At 45.0% G+C, this 9316-nt stretch overlaps 1 protein-coding gene across 1 annotated transcript; it reads right to left on the bottom strand.

The window, feature by feature from the left end:
- Positions 1-5180: 5180 nt before the first annotated feature.
- LOC109785738 (uncharacterized) lies at positions 5181-8974 on the bottom strand. The gene is made up of 6 exons (XM_040399750.3): positions 8848-8974; positions 8638-8736; positions 8361-8540; positions 7866-7919; positions 6299-6445; positions 5181-5604 (listed from the first exon to the last, which is right to left on the bottom strand). The coding sequence occupies exons 1-6, from the start codon at positions 8926-8928 to the stop codon at positions 5251-5253; spliced, it is 915 nt and encodes a 304-aa protein (XP_040255684.1). The 5' UTR covers positions 8929-8974; the 3' UTR covers positions 5181-5250.
- Between the last annotated feature and the right edge of the window lie 342 nt (positions 8975-9316).

Raw genomic sequence — 9316 nt, 5'->3', positions numbered from 1 at the left:
GGCAGCTCGCCGCGCAGGCGTCGTCGACGCCTTGCAGCGCGTCAGGGCAGGCGCCATCGGGCGTGGCGGGCTGGCTACGCTCGCGGGGAAGGAAAAGGGTTCCCGTCCAGAATAGGTCTCTGGACGACAGTGCACCTGGCCCCACGGTGGGCTCCAAATGTCGGGTGGTAGGTGCGACATATGCCAACGGGTGGCTTATCATTGTGGGAGCCAGTAAGACATCGCCGGTGCCTGGAAACAGGATAAGGCGAAGGCATGCACGCCAGCGAATCTTACCCAGGTTCGGGGCTCTCCGAGGAGATAACACCCCTAATCCTGCTCTGCGGGGTCTCCGCATGATCACTAGATCAACACAAGTAGCTACAAGAGGCTCCTTGAGCTGTTTGGCTAGAGGAAGAAGAAGGGCAAGGCTAGCTCTCCTTTTTCTCTACGTGGTGTCTAAAACTATATCAGATCAATCCTTTGCATGGCTGCCCTGGGGGGTTTATATAGGCCTACCCCCCAGGGGTACAATGGTAATCCGGCTGGACGCGGGTCCTAGCCGTCAGTGTCTGTATTCGCCGGCTTCTCCGCCGACCGCTGGGGCCCGCCGACTCGTGGGTCCCGCCGGCTGCCGGCCTCATGTCCGATAGGCCGGCCCCACCGCCTGGGGGTCTTGTCGGTGGCTGGTTACTGTAGCCTTGCCTCTGATGACGAGGGCTTTGTCGAGGTAAGCATGGCCACAGTGCCGCCGCCTTGCGGGCTCTCACTGTAGCCTTACCTCGTCTTGTCTCCTTAATGATGCACATACTTCGAGGATGGGGAATAGCCGGCTGTTGGGAGCCGGCTACGCCCCAGGCCGACTGGGGGAGGCCTGGCCGCCGTCGAGCATCTCTCTGGCTGAAGGGGCCCGCCGCCCGCGGGCCGTACTAGCACCTGTCGTGGGTGGTGTCATGGTCAACATGGCAACAGTGCCGTGCCGGACAGGGGATGGCCGACCCGTACGGCGTACTGTGGCCACGCGTGCTCCGGGATTCGGGGGGTGGCAGGTTGTACTGTAGCCACGCCCCGTCTCATCACCATTATGTGGGTGTAGCCCTTGAGGGTGCAGTCTTGGCCGACTTCTGGGAGTCGGACTTCTTCATGGCCGGCTTCTGGGAGTCGGTCCTCTTGGGGCCGGCTTCCTGGAGTCGGCCATCTTGTAGTTCTCTTCGGGAAGGTTTTTGAGGCCAGGTCGCCTTCTGCTAGTCGGCCTAGGTGATAGCCGGCTAGGGGAAGGCGGCCCTGTGCTCTGGATGCTTGAAGGCTCGATTGGCCTGGTAATTTTTGAAGAGCCAGGGGGAGTCGGTTAGGCTACCCGTGGCCATTTACTCCGACACAAATGATAATCATGCTCAAGATCATAGGGGTATTAAATAGCATATTGGATCTAAACATATAATTTTCCACCAAATAAACCATATAGTAATCAACTACAAGATGTAATCAACACTACTAGTCACCCACAAGCACCAATCTATAGTTCCGGTATAAAGATAGAACACAAGAGATGAACTAGGGTTTGAGAGGAGATGGTGTTGTTGAAGATGTTGATGGATATTGCCCTCCCCAAGATGGGAGAGTTGTTGGTGATGATGATGACGATGATTTCCCCCTCCGGGAGGGAAGTTCCCCTGGTGGAATTGCTCCGCCAGAGGGAAAAGTGCTCCTGCCCAAGTTCCTCCTCGAGACGGCGGCGCTCTGTCCCGAAAGTCCTCTCCTTATTTTTTTTCTAGGTCAAAATGACTTATATACCAGAAGATGGGCACCGGAGGTGGGCCTGGGTGAGCACAATCCACCAGGGTGCGACCACGTGGGTTGTGCCCACCTGATGGGCCCCCTCTGGTACTTATTTGCTCCAATATTCTTCAAATATTCCATAAAAAATCTCTGTGAAGTTTCATCTTGTTTGGAGTTGTTCAGAATAGGTGGCCTCCCATAGCTTTTCCAGGTCCAGATTTCCAGCTGCCGAAGTTCTCCCTCTTTGTGTGTACCTTGCATATTATGGGAGAAAAGGCATTAGAATTACTCCAAAAAGCATTATTATGCATAAAAACATCATAAATAATAGTAGGAAAACATGATGCAAAATGGACGTATCAAAGAGTTCCTTGGAGATAGTGAGGTAGAACCAGCGGATGATGGTGCAGTCGAGGATCATCTCTCCTTGTAGTGGATCATGAGGTTGGAGTCCACGGTGCCATCGACGTGGTTGTGGAGCAAGTACTCGCGAAACACCAAGGAGAAATACCGCTTCCAAGCGGAGTAGGACGTGGTGGATTGATCAAGAACCATCGGAACATGCTCTTGGATGTTCAGATCGCGAACGAGGGTGACATCTGGACCGACAAAGGGGTTGGAGACGGTGGAGGAGGAGGAACTCATGGTGCGGCTAGTAGGAGGTGGGGGCGGCGCGGCTACGGTGGGGCGGTGTGCGTTGGTGGCGGCGCAGCTAGGGGTGGGGCGGCGTGGGTGGGGAGTGGTGGCGGGAGTGGGTGGTGGGGAGTGGGTGTGGAAGTGGGAGAGGAAGGAGCGGCGGCGAATGCTGGCGGCGGCGGCTTCGGGTGGGGAGGGCAGCGGCGGCCGGAGGGAACCGGGAGCGGCGGCGGCGAGTGGAGGAAGCGGCGGCACGGTGGAGGCGCGGTGGTGGAGACGGCTAGGGTTAGGACCGACTTGCAATAGATACCATGTAGAAGACTAAGAATAGGCCGTGAAACACAATTACATTGATCGGTGCACTGGGCACGCATATATGATGTACAGGATGGGGCCACAACCAAAACTATACACGAGAACTAGGAGGTGGGTCCAAGACACAATATACATGCACACAATATATTCAACATGGAGCTCCATCCTCATCCTCTCCTTTAGGTTTTTGAGCTTTGTGTCATTGGCCTGGAGATTCACCCTTTGGGCCTGGACCTCCTCTGCGAGGAGCTTCACCTCAAACTCTGCAACTTCTTGAGTTGCCATGAGGAGATGAAGGAGGAGGGAGGGGGAAGAACTGAAGGAAGAGGAGGAGCAGTATGTCCCTTCTCGGTGTTTATAAGCCGAAGGACCTGGTAGATCGACTCCTCGATCGTGAGGATCATCGGTCATACCAGTGCACCTATGGTTCCCAAGATGAACTCAAGCGGTGCCCTGTCTCATCTGTCTTGGGAATAAATGGAAAGCGGCATCATGACTTCTCTCGTCGGCGCAAGAACTAAAGGGGGTCAAGAGTGAACTGGCCACATGCACGGACCGACACGTCGTCAAAAACTGAAGCGGTAGATTTGATTCCTGTCGCTGATGTGAAAAGGGCGCCATGCATTGCAAACTACCCCAATATGCCATCAAATCCCATTGCATTTATGGACAGGAGGATTCAAGCCTAACCATCTACTGGCATTTGAACAGGTAGCTCGAGGGATTTTTTTCCACTCACTGCAGTTCATTTTATCTTATGCAACTGACTTGACCAGATGAGGGGGCTCGCGACACTGACCTTGTGTGAGGTACACATCCGGCCCAGGCCTGGAACCTTCTGTCGGTACCATGACCGTTGGGTTCACGAAACCAATTATGCACAAGCCACAGTCGCCTCCCATCCGAGGCAGTACAGATGAAGAAACACTCCGGCAATAAGCCTTCAACCACAATTCTGTGGTAGCATGCAAATCTTTGTCAAGATCATCAACAAGCAACAACAAGAAGGAGCCCAGGCTCCGTTGTGCCATGCAGATCTTTGTCTAGATCTGCTACACTCTTCTCCAAGCCAGCAACTAAGTACTGGAAGGAACAACTCCAGGACACCCGACTTCTGGGAACAAGCACACCCGACAATGACCATTCCACCTGGCCCACATCCGTTAAGTGAAGACAGCCAGCCACCGCAACCCCACCCCCCCCCCCCGGGTGGTGTGTTAGTCCTACATAAGCAGACCTTTTACGATGTGCAGTGGGTGTGCAGGCGTGCCAATGGAATGACAGCGATACAAGGGATGAATCACCCTGATAATATTTCCACATGGTCTGCACCTATGAGGAGGAGTGTCACATCTGCGCCAGGTAAACACCCTGAGCGGTGGAGACAAGATGTGTGTTCATTCTTAGAGACCAGAAGACGGCAACACTTCATCAAGAATTTAATGAACTTACCTACCTCTCTGTGGTAGGTGCCCTCCTCCGTAACAACTGTGGTGTCCCTTGCAATATAAAAGGAGAACCGAGCTATGGGAGGCAGGGGATAAACACTAGACCAGATCCACTTCAGGATAAGGTTGGACACTTGGTAGAACTTAGATAGGAGCAACACTACACTTTCCGTTCCCAAAAGGACTTGAAGCTCTCTATCCACCAAATCAACTACATAAAAGCAGGAGTAGGGTGTTATGCAGCCATGCGGCCCGAACCTCGATGTCCTCTCTACACTTCTCCCCTTGAGATTGATCCACGCTTTGCACCCCATCTACAAATCGGCAAGGGATGTCTCCAGTCCTTAGTGTCTCACATGTGTTCTGCCTACGCGTGATGACATCCTTGTTTATGTTCCACTGGTGTTCACCATGGTACTAGAGTTTTCGCCAAGGGCTCTATGTATGCCGTCATGGGTGACTCCAAGATGATGACTTTCTCCTGGTTGTTTGTGTCTCGCCATCTGGTGGTGTTCGCTACTCACCAACCTATTGTGGGAACATACTGGTTTTTTTGTATTTTACCTTCTGACTTCTATAAAGTTAAGGCATACGATTTGCATGCTCTCAAAAAAGAAGTTTGTAAGGCATTTATACTTGCACTTTAATCCTCTTTGAATCTCTTTTTATCTAAGTTCTATAAAGAAGAGTTATTTTTTGCCTATAAGACGGTAGGTTGTACAAGCTCTGCATATTGCACAATATATAACTGGGAAAGAGAATCTCGAAACTTCTACAGTAGGTTGCCTAATTCATCCACCACGACCATCAAATATCCAACCACTTGTTAGATTCTCACCTCGTATCCACCATTGTGCTCTTTCTCGAGATATGGTCTTGTCTCTTACTCAACCCTGGGGGCTCAAGCTTGGACAATACCATGTCTAGTAATACCTAGTTACCTGTGGTGATGTCCTATTAGTAAAATAAAATCATGTGCGGCAACATAATATTGCAAGGTACCCGCCAAATTGTCCTTATCAATTGAAGGCATTAATGAACAATCATTTCTTATTTTATTAGAAATTCAAGTACATATATGGGACATCCAGATTTAATCAGCACATCCAGATCCCCCGTAAAAGAACCTGGCTGAATCAATGTAAGATATAGGATAGCATCTTTTGGGGTCCACACGAAATGGAAGATTTGTGTTCACAAGATGAGCATTGCCATTGGCATCAATTAGTTTGATATTTTTGAAGGACGCAGCATTGCCACTGGCTGGAGCGTAGCCACTTCCCATCGGAGGACTCGGTTGTGGCTTTTGGTGAGACACATAGCCGCCAAAACTAATCTCAACTTTCCTATCAATAAGTCCTGGAATCAAGGATTTGGGAAAATAGCCAACTGGTTTGATACCACCGTTTAATCCATAATGGACGTGCCAGTCACCAGAAGATTTATCCTGGAAACATAAATAACAACTATTTAAAACATTCTTGAGAGCATTCAGTTTGATAAACTTATCAAAATCACACTTATAAGAGAATTTATGAAGGCATTACATATTTGGATAGTCATATCACAAAACTACGTATGCTTTAATCAATCAATATTCATTTCAGTTGATGGAGTCTGACAGACTGGGCCTAGTTGTAAGCAACATAATTATTATTAGAAGTTATGGTGACTAATAGACATAAAGTTGCTGTCACAAGGGCTAATTAAGTCGTGCATTGCCAGCCGTAGTGGATTTGTAACTTTATGGAGTGACAACCTAAAATTTGTGTGAGTCGTAGTCAGGAACAGATTTTTACTACATAACATGCATGCCATTCTCCAAAAATATGTTGCATCCCACCCTACCAACCATGAGCCAATATACAATGATAAGAATTTCTTGTATGTCATTACAGGTCGGTCCAACAAGTACAATTAACAAAAGCTTTATGCGAGATTTTGAACATTGCTGAGTTCACAGGGTTGGTGCAGGACTCAACAATGTCCACAACAGTTTGATTCCGGCTAGTTTTAGTTTCCAACTCATTTGAACACCTTAATATAAATATAAAAACACCAAAGTAAATGCACTGCTCCCCATACCCAAAATAAATGCAAGAGGATAAATAATCTAGGTAGAATTTGGGCAACATGTTTACCTTGAAAACTCTTATTGTAATGTATGATTTTCGGCCCCGGATATCTGAAACTGGATTAATGATACTTCCCGGAGCTATACTCGATGATGTCTTTTGAAAGCCAGGACAAATCATGTCACTACAACTCTTTGCGGGCGATCCACCACTCTGTCATAGCAATATAGAAAACATGTTACAATCTTTTGAGTCTTGCATACTTTTTTGGTATACATTACGCCCTCCATTTCATAATTCTTATTGGTTTAGTTCACCATGATAAGTATTCTGGAACGGAGGGTGTAACATTTATGATTTTCATAAAACTATGCATTAATTATTTTGAAAAAAATCCACAGTCATGTTTCTAGGGGGGAAGTAGTACCCAGTCTTGGCTACTATGTTTCCAATGAGACATATCCCTAATTTCCTTAAGGTTAAGTGTGCCTTTAAACCGTTCATTTTTTCCTTTCTATACTCCCTTGGTTAGACACTTTGTTTGCTTTCAACCTTTTAGTGGTACTGACCAAAGGTGAAGACCTCGCTTTTTAAATATGTAGTAGGAGCTTTTCCTAATATTTCAGGGCCAAAAGAAGGCATTGTACCTAAAGTTTTTGGATGTGATAAAGATCACTTTAGTATGTGAATTCATTTTACAGTGAAAGAGGCATACATATTGTTGACGGAATAGCTAATCCTACTTATGGGTCCCACATAGTCCTACATGGTATGATGGCGAATTTTTGAACTCAAGTAGTCAACAAAAGTCTAAGAAACTAGTCTTGGCCAACAAATCAAAAGTAGGAAACAATAGCTAGAAGAAATATTCTCAATGTGAAGAGCAAGTAGAGTAGAACCTTTAAGTGGAGGGATATGTGGACTAGTCCAGCATGGAACATACTCCACGCCTCTTCCCTATTTTACCACAGACTAGTAGACAAAATTTACAATTGTATCCCTTCTACCTATCGACCACCACAATAGGTAGCCTTGGCCATTTGTCAGCCACCCATAAACTTTGTAAGCCCTCCGTGAAGCATGTAACCATACACACTTCACTAGAGCTTAGGGGTAGATGTAGTCCATAGAGCCCTTTACAGCTCGAAGTGTTGAGACAGACCCGAGAGACCTTGAAAGACTCGGATCATTTTGAGTGTAGGGAGCTTAGAGGTAGACTTGTCTTCGAACCGAGTCACCAATCAAGCATTTCTCTCATCTAAGGGAGGATCAAGGAGGCCTTATATTTTATCCCATTGGCTATTCTAGACACTTCCATTTATCGCATTCGCAACACGAGATTAAGTTCGGATCCAAGGATGCACCAAACCTATTCAAAAGGCATCAATGTGTGAACCTTTTATTGGTGTAGGATGGCCTCCAAATAAGGCCCTACTACACACCTTGCTAACTTTACATCACAAAAACTAATGACAAGATAGCCCATTCTTCTGCTATTTCCATACCAATGACACATATAGTTCGTGAATGTATAGTAGTGCAATGAACACTTTGAGGTAATCACTCCTAAATGTATATCTTCAGCACAAACTATTAGTACTATACATTAAAGAGTTCACTGAATGAAACTTACAGTCCAAGATGTGTAGAAATGGGTATGTGAATCTTTGTAGAACCTCGGAAAAATCTGCATAAAATTCACTAGTGTTCACATTGATGCGCAAAATATGGTAGTCTTATGTAGTGATATATTTACAATGCACAAACTTCTTTAAATCATGCCATGTCTATTTGAATTCGCATAGTATAATTATTTTTTCAATACGCTTCTTATAACTGCTCTTTTTGTGATGATTTTTCACAATATTTTATATTATTTAGAAAAATTTGCACATTAGATTTGTTTGTGTCCTTTATTTTGGCGAGAAAGTTTACATACACATATAACATCATTGCTTGAGAAACAAAATAGTCCTAACTAAAATGTTCTACAATAAATTATTGATTGGGTTTTGTGGAGTACAAAGAGCATATTACAATAGTTCCTTTTATTTCCTTAGTTGTTTAATGATTAATAAATTAAATCAGTCCAATCAACTTGTGGCTCTCCAGCCTAGATGTAACTTACACTCCATCCAACTTGAAATCCATTAGCTGAAGATGGTTTTCCATCTCCTTTGTTCAGAATCCAAATTCCAGCTGCACTTAATTGGCCGGGTTGTAAATTAAATCCATATACATCAATTGTAGCCTCAATGCCATAATAGTTCTCAGCACCACCTCGAGGAGTCCACACATGACTCGTGATCTATCAAACATAGTCTAAGGGTCAGGGATGCATATTAAGTTATGTTTGTGAAATTAATAATTGAAGTAAATAAATACAATAGACACATGGAACTCACATAAGAGATTACTGAATTTTGATCCGAGGCAAGATTTTCACTAGTATGGAAAATCATTGGACGAAGAACAGAGGGCCATGGCATTGATGAGTTTCCTTGCTTCAAATTATAAAAAGGAAGAAAAGTCAACTTATGAAGAATGTAAATCGTGATTATTGCAATATTGAATATGTCTCGACCTAAATAATGGGAGTAAAGTATAACACATACCTCTGTAGGGGAAGATTTTCCTGTAATTACATTAGCGAGAAGTAGCACATACAACACAATATGTTGAAGACAATTCTCCATTTAGATGTCAAGAAGGAAACAATTTTTTGTGCTTGTTTGCTTTCCACTGAGGCCCTTTTGCCCCTCTTTAAATAGTGTAAAGCATCCCAATGTGTATGTAGGAGTAGCTAAGGAGGGTGCAAATATCATGAGAAAAATAAATGTGCCACATTTAAAAGCTAATCTTATACGATGAATGTAGCGAATAAATGAGTTCATTCAATGGAAAATATTGAAGGCAAATATTCGCTTTAGTAGACAAATAAATGAGGATCATTTGAAAGCAAATCTAGTACAAAGAATACACAACATATACATGGAATCAATTTAGTAAAGGGGTAATCTAGATATAAATGACAAAATAATGAGAAGCATTTAAAAGTCAATAATAAATAAAGTGATTAAGAAA

This window comes from Aegilops tauschii, chromosome 1 (genome assembly GCF_002575655.3).
Source record: "Aegilops tauschii subsp. strangulata cultivar AL8/78 chromosome 1, Aet v6.0, whole genome shotgun sequence".
Lineage (NCBI taxonomy): Eukaryota > Viridiplantae > Streptophyta > Magnoliopsida > Poales > Poaceae > Aegilops > Aegilops tauschii.
The sequence above is the reverse complement of the archived record's forward strand: the minus strand, read 5'-3'. Positions and strand labels throughout refer to the sequence as shown.